Source organism: Carlito syrichta, unplaced genomic scaffold (genome assembly GCF_000164805.1).
Source record: "Carlito syrichta isolate Samal-C Ts95f unplaced genomic scaffold, Tarsius_syrichta-2.0.1 Scaffold301888, whole genome shotgun sequence".
NCBI classification, from domain to species: Eukaryota; Metazoa; Chordata; class Mammalia; order Primates; family Tarsiidae; genus Carlito; species Carlito syrichta.
In genome coordinates this window covers 24,160-35,916 of record NW_007245984.1, presented here as the reverse complement: position 1 = coordinate 35,916, position 11,757 = coordinate 24,160, and the positions used below count along the sequence as shown (strand labels likewise).

General features: G+C 48.8%; 1 protein-coding gene across 1 annotated transcript in view; it reads right to left on the bottom strand.

Moving 5' to 3' along the window:
- Positions 1-7,787: 7,787 nt before the first annotated feature.
- Positions 7,788-11,757, bottom strand: part of RBM47 (RNA binding motif protein 47) — a gene marked incomplete at its 5' end in the record, with an annotated part of 10,567 nt that continues 6,597 nt past the window's right edge. The window contains one exon of the mRNA XM_021711152.1: positions 7,788-8,009. Within this exon, the coding sequence (XP_021566827.1) occupies positions 7,788-8,009 (222 nt within the window). The remainder of the gene's footprint in view (positions 8,010-11,757) is intronic.

Here is an 11,757-nt window from a genome sequence, read left to right as displayed (position 1 = left end):
CCGGTGCCTGGTTAATTTTTAAATTTTTTTTTGTAGAGATGCAATCTTGCCATGTTGCCCAGGCTGGTCTTAAACTCCTGGGCTCAGGCAATCCTCCTGCCTTAGCCTCCTAAAGTGCTAGGACTACAGGCGTGAGCCACTGCACCCGGTCCTGCATAGCACTTTATGTAAGACCGAGAAAGGGTCAAGTGGCCATATTGGAATTGGGGTGTGGGGTGAGGATGAGGAGATTGATGGAAATGACAACATGCCATGGCCCTGTCACACTCTGAAACAAAGGTTCTGAAAAAGGTGAGGGAAAAATCCCAGCAAAACCTGACAGGCATGACCCAGGGTAGTCTTTTTTTTTTTTTTTTTTTTTGAGTTGGAGTCTCACTCTGTCGCCTAAACTGGAGTGCAGTGGCCGCTCCCGGCCACCGCAGCCTCGACCTGCTGGGCTCCGGCGATCCTTCCTCCTCAGCCTTCCAAGTAGCTGGAATTACAGGCATGTGCTACCACGCCTGGCTGATTTTTTTTATTAATTGTAGAGATGAGGTCTCGCTGCCCAGGCGGGTCTCAAACGCGGCTCAGGCAATCCACTTACCTCAGCCTCCCAAAGGCACGGGACTACAGGCTGAGCCACCGAGCCCAGCTGACCCAGGGTAGTCTTAATACCTTAAGCCCAAATGTTGTGACCCAGAGTGCTGACAAGGTCGTCTCAGAAGCAACTGGGCTTCAGTGACATGTCTTACCTACTTGAGAATGACTAAGGACTATTTAAACCTCACAGCTGGTTAATCATTCATGAAGGTTTTTGACAAAGTAGAACAAGCCAAGAAATAAAGTGGCTAAAAATTAGCCCAGGAAAGGTCATAGTTCCTGTGAGTGCAAGGTTTGAAGTTGCTTTTGGTGGCGAGTCTGGTGTGTGGGGTGGGCCCGCATGGATGTGGGAGCCTGTAGGGAAAGCCATGCCTCTCTGAAGACTTGACGTGGGACCCTCCTCCACCCTCGGCCATCTGGAGGCCTGGAGACCATCACCACCTGTGCTGAGAAGCCCGCGTTCCCGTGCCATGGGGTTTTTGGCCAGGGGCCGTGGGGACACCCTTGCAGGCACTTGCAGCTGCTGAAGGGCCCCCGAGAGGTGACAAGGGTGGGAAGTGTCAGAGGCTGGAGTTTGGATCTGCAGAAGAAGAGGCTGGCAAACCTGCAAAGCCTTGGCCGCCCCTACAAACCCTCCTGGGGCTGGGAAAGCAGCAGGTGGAACCCTCCGCTAGGGGGCGCTCTCAGATGCACCAGGCTTAAGTCCCTCGGCCTCAGCAGTGCCACACAGTCCCGAGGAAGAATGGATGATTTAGAATTATGCTTGATTATCGGCACCCAATTTCCTTGATACAGGAACCAAATCTCTTCCTTTCACACGGGGCCAGAAACCATGTAATTTCTTTACAGGGACGAGGTCTTGCTATGTTGCCCAGGCTGGTCACGAACTCCTGGGCTCAAGCAATCCTCCCGCCTTGGCCTCCCTAAGTGCTGGGATGACAGGCATGCGCCACCGCACCCAGCCCATATTTAATGTGAAATGGAGCAAAAGTTGCGCTTCCTCACTCCTCTTCCTTTGAGGCAACCACACGGAACTGCAGCAGCAACTAGACTGGACTATATTACTTCCCCTGGGCCTGGGTTTTATCTCCCTTTTTTCTCCCTGTTCATGTCTTAATTCCTGTGCATCCTGTAGGTCTCTGTGCAGATTCCGTGTCATCCCCAAAGCTTTATTCACCACCTGTCCGAGCCTGGGTGCGTGACCCCTTCCATAAAAACACCGTCTCGTCATGCCTGGAAGTTTCCGGAAGGCAGAGAGCGTCCATCTCGCTGGCCATTAATTCTCTGGTGCCTCCCGGGAAGTTGGCACCAAACAAGTGTTGACTGAATAAATGGGCGAATAAAAGAATAGACAGAGCCAGGTATGGTGGCTCACGCCTATAATCCCAGCACTTTGGGAGGCTGAGGCGAGAGGACTGCCTGAGCCCATGGGTTCAAGGCCAGCCTGGGCAACACGGTGAGACCTCATCTCTACAATAAATCAAAAAGTTAGCAGGGCATGGTGGCACATGCCTGTAGTTCCAGCTACTTGGAAGGCTGAGGCGGAAGGATTGCCGGAGCCCAGCAGGTCGAGGCTGCGGTGGCCGTGAACAGCATGCCACGGCACTCCAGCCTGGGCGACAGAGTGAGACTCTGACTCAAAAAAGAAAGAATAGACAGGCTTTACATGGAAAGGCTGTTGGAATTAATACAAAGGAATGAGTTCACATTACAGTTTAAAAGGGGGATGGGAAGTAACTTTCCAGAAGAGTGCCTATGACCAGCTTGGTAAGATGGATGCGTCCCATTCCCACAGTAACTGTATGAGATCAGGATTCTCACTGCCATCTTAGCAGAGAACCCAGCGCTCCTGAGGTCACACAGCCAGAGTCCCTCCCGTCGGCATTCCGACCACACATCCAGTCTTTCTAAGCCACGGTGCTTGTTTAGAGCTAAGTATTTGGGTAACCACGTGTGTTCCCAAGGTTGTTGGCATAAGGAGTTAGAAAACAGGGACCCTGGATGCTAGCAAGCAAAAAGTAGGGGGACTGGAGGAGGGGAAGGAAAGGCTGTGTCCGATCCAGCAGCAGCTTAGACCTCGGGATTGAAGTGAAATATGTTGTGGATGTGTCCTGAAATCTCTGGTTTTTTTTTTTTTTTTTTGCTTGTTTGTTTTGTTTTTGATTCAGAGTCTTTCACTCTGTCACCCAGACTGGAGTACAGTGGCACGCTCATGGCCACCTCAGTCTTAACCTGCTGGGCTCAGGTGATCGTTCCACTTCAGCCTTCCAAGTAACAGGAACTACAGGCATGTGCCACCACGCCCAGCTAATTTTTTGATTTACTGTAGACAGGATGTCTTGCCAAGTTGTCCAGGCTGGTCTCAAACCCGTGGCCTCAGGCGATCCTCTGACCTTGGCCTCCCCAAGTGCTGGGTTCATAGGTATGAGTCACCACACTCAGCCTCTTTCTGTTTTAAACTTAAACTTACCTTTGAACTTAAGAGGTTCAGAAATGGGGACTGCCGAGGAAGAGGTTGAATAATATCAACTTAATAATTTTTTTTTTTTTTTTTTTAAGTTAAGAGTCCTACTCTGTCGCCCAGGCTGGAGTGCAGTGGCATGCTCACGGCCACCGCAGCCTCAAACTGCTGGGCTCAAGCAATCCTTCCACCTCAGTCTTCCAAGTAGCTGGAACCGCAGGAGTGAGCCAGGTAATTTTCTGATTTATTGTAGAGACAAGGTCTCACCAAGTTGCCCAGGCTGGTCTCTGCCTCCCAAGTGCTGATGTCAGGTATGAGTCACCACTGCACCTGGCTCCCAGTAATTTTTTTTTTTTTTTTTTGAGTTGGAGTCTCACTCTGTCGCCCAGACTGGAGTGCAGTGGCTGCTCCCGGCCACCGCAGCCTCGACCTGCTGGGCTCCGGCAATCCTTCCGCCTCAGCCTTCCGAGTAGCCGGAATTACAGGCATGCACTACCACGCCCGGCTGATTTTTTGATTTATTGTAGAGATGAGGTCTCACTGCCCAGGCAGGTCTCAAACCCGCGGGCTCAGACAATCCACTCACCTCAGCCTCCCAAAGGCGCGGGATTACAGGCTGAGCCACCGAGCCCGGTTCAGTAATTTTTTAAAAGCTGAAAATGTATTTTGTTTTAGAGTCATGGTGTCAAAATGTCATTTTATTAAAACAGCCATGCCAAAATGTCACACTCAGCATGACATGAAAAAAACAACAAAAAAAGAAAACCAAAACAGGATGAGCCCAGTGGCTCACAACTGTAATCCCAGCACTTTGGTAGGCCAATGGAGTATTGTTTGAGCCCAGGAGTTTAATATCAGCCTGGGGAACACTACAAAAAATTAAAAAATTAGCAGGACATGATGGTACATGCCTGGAGTCCCAGCTACACGAGAGGCTGAGGCAGGAGGATCGTCTCAGAGTCTGAGCGTAGACTTGAGTTCTGGTTCTCACAGGCTGTGAGACTTGGCCAGTCCCACAGCTGCTCTGCCCACTTTGCTGAGTGGGTGTGAGGTCCCCCCAAAGCCATAGCGGACAAAGAGCCAAATGAATCCCCTCATCAAAGCCTCTGTCCCCACTTGGGGACTCATGGACTCCCTCCTTCTGCTTAATTCCTTTGCTAACGCAATCACTCCAACACTGAGTGGGATTCTGCAGCTTGAAGGGCATCTGTGTTTTTTTTCTAGTACAGGAAGGAATCAGCAGGTCCTGCTGCCCTTACAAACTCTGCCTGATGGTCTGTCTTCTTGGGAAGTTTCCTGGCCTGTCTGCCTCAACAAAGGCCTTCATCCATTGAAGAGGAAGCAGGAACTTAGAATTCCAAGAATCGCAGGTTGGGAGGCCACAGACCAGGCTCAACGTTAAGAAGGTCAAATGGTGAATCACTGGCAAAGCTGAGCGGAATATGGTTTAGAAGCGACAAGCACCGCCTTCTCTCCCATCCCTGGCTGGTTCTGCCGAGAGACACCTAGTCAGCAATGAGCCTGGAGAAAAGAGGGGTGTTCTGTCCCCCTTGCTGGGCAGTCTGGAAAGGAGAAACAAGGTTTTGGTCTTGAATGCAGGAACCGACATCCAGGTCACCGCGACCCTTTCATGAGACTGCCGCAAAGCGGAATGTCACATCAACTGTCTCCCCTCGGAGTGCTGGGCGTACATACAGTCTTGTGCTCATCAACTCCAGCCCTGACAGTCGGGACGGGCCTGCCACCTCCCTGTCCAGTCCCGACGCCAAGTAGGATTCCAGTGTTCAACCTCCCGCCACCACCTGGACTCGAGTCTGAGGCCACCGGCAATTCACGATTCACCTACGTGAGCCGTCTCCAAGGGCAATTCCACAACACACCCATGACCATGACTGCCGATTTCACCAACTGCAAACGCTGACTTAGTCGAGCCCTCTATGCTGTAAGAGTTTTGATAACTTGGTTAGAAAAAATTCAGTCTAAAGAAAACACCATTTAAAGTGAGGTCTGGAAATTGCGTTAACGAAAGCTTTATTTACTACATACATCCTTAGAATGTATTGTAAATGAAGCAAGATCTGAATAAAAGCTTCTCAAATACAACGCAGCTAAAGGTAACTAAAACTACTAGCATGTTTGAAAATAGAACTAAAACTCTTTTTTAAAACATTTATAAAGTTTGTTCTTAACCCTAAAAAAAGTTCACATTTCAAGTTATAAACTTACCTCAGTAGTGTACGTGAAATGGTTTTGAAACAGCAGGAACAGACAAGTCCATAGACGGGAGGCTCATGATTATTTAACTATGTGACCCATATTCGCTTTTGAGGGAGTTTGGTTTGTGAGTTGCCATGTTAAGATACTGGTTTTTCTTTCTTCCATTTTTTGGGGGGGCAAATAATTTTCAGGCACATGTAAAATACAGTAGAACACAGGGTCAAAGTTTCATCCACTGAGCCCCTGTGACAATCCTTCCCTGGAAGGATTTCACATGGTCAAGAGATGAGGCGCTGACCCAAATGACATTTCATTGAACCGCTCACTCCGGCAGACTCAGCCGAGAGGTGGCTTGCCGGTGCATCAGCAGGGGCATTGTACAATGTATGTCATTTAAGGACGATGGCAAGGAATGTTGGGAATGTCTACAGGCCTCCGCAGGCGCTCAATCATTTTATAGAACAGTTAAATAAATATTGATAATACATAAAAACTCATCCCAAGATGAGTGGGGGAAAGGCATTTGGGAATCTCTTACTTTAAAACAGAAGTATTTGCTGAGGGCAGGATCCTATTAAGAATCCACAAAGAAGGATTCAGCCATCACCAAAAATCCAACATGGCATCACACGCAGCTGTGTACTTCCTTTTTTTTCTTCGAGTTGGAGTCTCACTCTGTAGCCCAGGCTGGAGTGCAATGGCATACGCATGGCCACTGCAGCCTCGACCTGCCGGGCTCAGGCGATCCTTCCACTTCAGCCTTCCAAGTAGCTGGAAATACAGACGTGCGCCACCACGCCCAGCTAATTTTTTGATTTACTGTAGAGACGAGGTCTCGCCATGTTGCCCAGGCTGGTCTCGAACCCATGCACTTGGGCGATCCTCTCATCTCAGCCGCCCGAAGTGCTGGGATGACAGGCGTGAGCCATTGCGCCCTGCTAGCTGCATACTTTCTTATTGCACACCTCACTTCCTGGATGGAGCCTTTGAAAATGATTCCAAGTTGATAGATTTCATAAAGTGGATGGCGATCTTAACATGTTACTGTATTTTACATTCACTTTGCTATAAGAAGACTTTCCCCACACACGAAACACTGCAGCAATCCACAAACTTCCTAATAAAAACCAATCTCTTTCAGAACTTTGAAATAAAGTGGTCGCATTTTGCATTCAACTATATGCCATGAACGTCTGTGACTAAAAACAAGCACAAGGAGATATTTACAATCGTCTTTTAACTGCTGGGGGTCTCTCCCCCTCTCCTGAAGTGCACACCCCATCGTAGTTCACCCGGGAGTGCACAGCAGGGAGAAAGGCCCCTTCCGTAAGGGAATGTTCCCCACACCCTTGAGGACCACGGACACTGGGCATGAAACACGAGAAGGCAACCGAGAAGCAGAGTTTTCTGCCGACAAGAGCCTTTGAGGGTCTTGTCCACAACAACATACATTCTTTGTCCCTACAAACACATACTTCAAAAAAAAAACACGAATAAAATAAAAGCGCTAAAAGGGAATGAAAGTTTTATATTGGGCAATTAAATAGCTATGCCAAGATGTCTTATGCAAACCTATGAAAAAATCTGTGCTCTGGAAAACAGCACACACAGAAGATAACACCTCCCTGACCCAAACAAACAGAAACCACCACAAAAATCCCTAGCAAAAACCCAGGAAGAAGTTGAAAAGCCACCGGCTGCTCTCCCAACCAGAGTTATCTGGGTGTCCCAGGCTCACCAGGCATAGAGGATAGATGGGGGATTGGGGGGAAGGAGTGGGGGTGTGTTTACAGGAAAGGGCCAGGGACAGCGAGACCGGGGCCTGGTGGCAGGTGACAGCTTTCCAGTGTTCGGACTCGGAAGTCTGATGAGTCTTGTGATGCTGGCTTAAGGAGAGACTGAGTGTTTCATTTCTTTAAAAAAAAAAAAAAAGAGAGAGAACCGCTATGGAGAACACACGGAAACACCACCAGCCCTTAATGCCAGCAGAAATGCAGAGGTTTTCCTCATTTTTAAAATTGCACTTTCCAGTATAACCTTTAAAATAATGTTTTATGTAGTATTTTAAAGCACTCTCGTTTGTATCTTTAAATATTGAATATATCTTTTCAAAATAGTTCCCTAGCTGCTCAAGTGTGCTTTTTTTTTTAATATATAGTTGATATATTATTGAGGATATTCTACAACATAGAAATCTCTGGAGTGCAGAAGTTAAGAAAATAACCTTCATACTGAAAATATATCCTTAAAAAACAACAACAACAAAACCTCTATACAAATGTAGTACTCCATACAAAGTTTTCAAAGGTGTTGTTAAGGCACGAACCATCGCGAGTGTCTTAGAAATGGATGTTCAGTTGAAAACAGTCTTTAAAAAATGAGTGGAAACTTCATGGGTACAAAATATTTCCGGGTGAGCTCGGATAACATTCTTCACGTCCGGGCTGTGGCTGCGTACCGGCCCAGCACGGGCTTTCTTCATAAATAGCACAGCGTCCCTTCGGTGTCGCCGCGCGGGTGGGTCGCAGCCTCAGTACGTCTGGTAGATGTCGGGGACGGGGACGTGGATTGTGGCAGCGGGGAAGGCCTGAGGTATGTAGCCGGCGTAGCCCCCATACACGTTCTTCTGTAGTGTGGCGATGGTGGCAGTGGCCGGAGCAGCGAATGGCACGTAACTGGCACCGTAGATCCCGGTCGCGGGGATTCTCTGAACATTCGGGGCCACCGTGTACACTGGAGTGATTGGGCGGCCCTGCGGGGGGAGAGATGGCAAGAATCCGGCTTATTTTTGTTTTTACTTATTTACTACTTGAGTCGAGGGGTCTCACTCTGTCAACCAGGCTGGAGTGCGGTGGTGCCATCACGGCTTACCGCAGCCTTCCACTCCTGGGCCCAAATGATCCTCCTGCCTCAGCCTCCTGAGCAGCTGGGACTACAGGTGTGTGCCACCACGCTTGGCTAATTTTTCTATTTTTCATCAAGATGGGAGCCTCGTTATGTTGCCCAGGCTGCTCTCAAACTCTTGGGCTCAGGCAGTCCTCCCACCTCTGCCTCCCAAAGTGCTGGGATTACAGGCGTGAGCTGCCACACCTGGCTAAGAATCCTTCTGGAACACGAGTTTGTACCTATCATCCATTCACTAGACAGGCAGCTAGCTCCCAGGGGCTGGAAGCACAAAGATGCCAAAGCAAAGGCTGCCGATCCCAGGGCAGGGAGGCAGGGGATGGGCAAGTAACAGTTACTGCAGGGAAAGAGGATGGGAGCCAGGAAAGGGGGCAGTCCCACTCTCAAGCTCAACCACGTGACTTTGGTCAACGTGAGAGATGCAGAAAGTCGAGGGAAAGCCCGCACACAGTTGTCCCTTGGTATCTGTAGTAGACAGGTTCCAGAGCCCCTGGAGACAATCCACAGATGCTCAAATCCCTTACAGAAAAGGGTGAAGCCAGGTGTGGGGGCTCACATCTGTAATCCCAGCAGTCTGGGAGGCGGAGGCGAGAGGATTGCCTGAGCGCAGGGGTTCGAGACCAGCCTGGGCAACTTGGCGAGACCTCATCACAATGAATCAAGAAAAATCAGCCGGGCATGATGGCATGTGCCTGGAGTTCCAGCTACTTGGAAGGCTGAGGCGGAAGGATCGCCTGAGCCCAGCAGGTTGAGGCTGTGGTGGTCGTGAGTGTGACACTGCACTCCAACCTGGGTGAGAGAATGAGACTCCAACTCAAAAAAAAAAAAAGAAAAAAGAAAGAAAAAGGCGAATTTGCATACAACCCATGTACAGCTCCCACCCTGTGTACTTTCAATTCTCTCTTGCTGACTTATGATAGCTTAGACGATGCAAATGCTATTATGCAAAGAGTTGTGGCACTATATGTTTTCTGTGTTCTTTGTTATAGTTGTATTGTTGTTTTTTATTGTTTTGACTTTTTCAAATGTTTTCGCGCCACACTGGGTCGAATCCACAATGTGGAACCCGCAGACCAGGAGGCCCTTCTCTGTCCTGTGCTCTGGAATCTTCCACCCCTTTCCACTCTGCCAGCCTGCGCCCCAGAGTGACCGATAGGAGGGGATGAGCATCGCCCATCCACGCAGCTGATTTCACAGTGATTCAGAGTAAGTCTTGTTCCTACAGCATGGCCAGACACGTGCCAGCTTCCTCATCTCAGATTTAAGAGATGGGACATGATCTGTCTCCATGTGAAGAGGAGAGGAGACTGTGCCAACGTAAAGGAACAAAGTATACGGGTCTCCACAGTGAAACTCAAGCTGTGGCCTTAAAAAACAGTGACCACACACAACGTTCAGCCGGTGTGAACTTCCACCACCTCCCAGCTAAGATGCAACACCACGTCTAGGAATTGTTGTAGACACTTGATGAAGGAAATGACTAATTTGGGAAGCTGAGGAAGTGTCTCAGAAGTGGGGACATTTGAGCTGGGTTTGGAAGGATGAAGAAGAGTTCCCAAGTGAGGAGGAAACGGGGAAGGAAAAGCTGAGTCAAGCTGCCTCCACTCTAGACGGGCTCCTCTGGCCCTGTAAGAGTCCCTGCTACTTCCTTCTGTCTGTTTGAAAGGGCAACATACTATGCTTCCAGAACAAACAGGAGTACGGGTGGGAAGACTGTGGTTCGTTATTTCCCAACGTGGGTACCATGGAGGAAGTTCTGTGAGCTGCTTTATGGAAAAAGGGATTTGGGGGTAAAATTAAACATACATTTAACCAAGTATCTGGTGCACCTTATGCTCCACAGAATGCCCTGTAGTAAACGCTGGCATGATCTCCCTGTGTCTTAACGAACCTTCAATGTAAACAATTCAGAATATATGAAATGGAAGTCTAAAAAATTGACCACGGTGGCTCGTGCTTATAATCCCAGCACTTTGGGAGGCCAAGGCGGGAGGATCGCTTGAGCCCAGGGATTTGAGACCACCTGAGCAACAGAGCAAGACCTCATTCCTACAAAAATAAAGAATAAAAAAATTAACCGGGTGTGGTGGCACATGCCTGTAGTCCCAACTATCCAGGAGGCTGAGGTGGAAGGATGGCCTCAGGAGTCTAGGAGGTTGAGGCTACGGTGGCCGTGATTGTACCACTGCACTCCAGCCTTGGTGGCAGAGTGAGATCTCGGCGCAACAAACAAAACAAAACTGTTTCTAATTCAGGTGAGGATTCTCTGCAGTTTCCACCCGTCGAGGAGAAATGGTTATCCTAAGCCACAGATTTGCCATGAAGACTGAGAACACTGCGATAAATCAGCTTGAAAAGTGATGAAGTCTACACCAGCCAGTATTTCCCTACTGCTTGCAAAGGCCTCATGAAATTGTGGAGATAAACAGTTTAAAGAGAAACACTCCTGAGTGCCGGCAAGTTGAGGGATGACAGAGGGGACTCCATGGTTCTGGAAGCTTGGGTGGAAGATCAGGTTTCCAGTATGGCTCTCCCTCAGAAAGTCACGGTGCTTAAAATTAGTGGTGCTTAAAACGCTCCTTCCTCTGCTACAATCTGGCAGAAAGGTGGAGGGCGGGACATGTCGGAGAATCCAGGTTAAAGACCTCAGATAAGGACCCAGTGTACTCAGACCGGAGAGCAGGCACCAAGGCCCCATGCGCCCAAGAGACCGTTCTCAGACTGAAAGGTCATTCGCTCCAGGCATATTTATATTCATATTCTGTTCTGGAGGAGGAAAAATGTCTCCATAGGACTCAATGGAGAATGATCGTACTTTGAGCAAATTAATAAGCAAAACTGTGAATAAGAACACTGGTGATAGCCAAGCACAGTGGCTCATATCTGTCGTCCTAGCACTTTGGGAAGCTGAGGCAGGAGGATCGCTTGAACCCAGGAATTTAAAACCAGCCTGGGCAAAATAGTGAGACCTAGTCTATACAATAAATCAAAAAATTAGCCGAGTGTGATGGCGTGTGCCTGTAGTCCCAGCTACTCGGGAGGCTGAGGTGGAGGTCACCTGAGCCCTGGAGGTCAAGGCTGCGATGAGCTGTAAGCATGCCACCGTACTCCAGCCTGGGTGACAGGGTGTCACACTGATTAAAAAAAAAAAAAAGAACCTGGGTGTCAATATCCAGTGCAGACGGATACGAGACAGAAATAGTCTGGGACCCAGAACCTGATTACGGGGGGCCTGGACCTGACCAGAACTGAAACTATCCAAAGGCAAATGTGTGTGAGTTTCTTTCTTTTAAGAGACAGCATCTCAGCTGGGCGTGGTAGCTCACACCTGTAATCCTAGTGCTTTGGGAGGGGGAGGCAGGGGTTCAAGATCAGCCTGGGCAACTTGACAAGACCTCATCTATCTTTACAATAAATCAAAAAATTAGCTGGCTGTAGTGGCACATGCCTGTGGTTCCAGCTACTTGGGAAGCTGAGGTGGAAGGATTGCTGGAGCCCAGCAGGTCGAGACTACAGTGGCCACAAGAGTGCCATTGCACTCCAATCTGGGTGACAGAGTGTGACTCTGACTCAAAAAAAAAAAAAAAAAAAAAGAG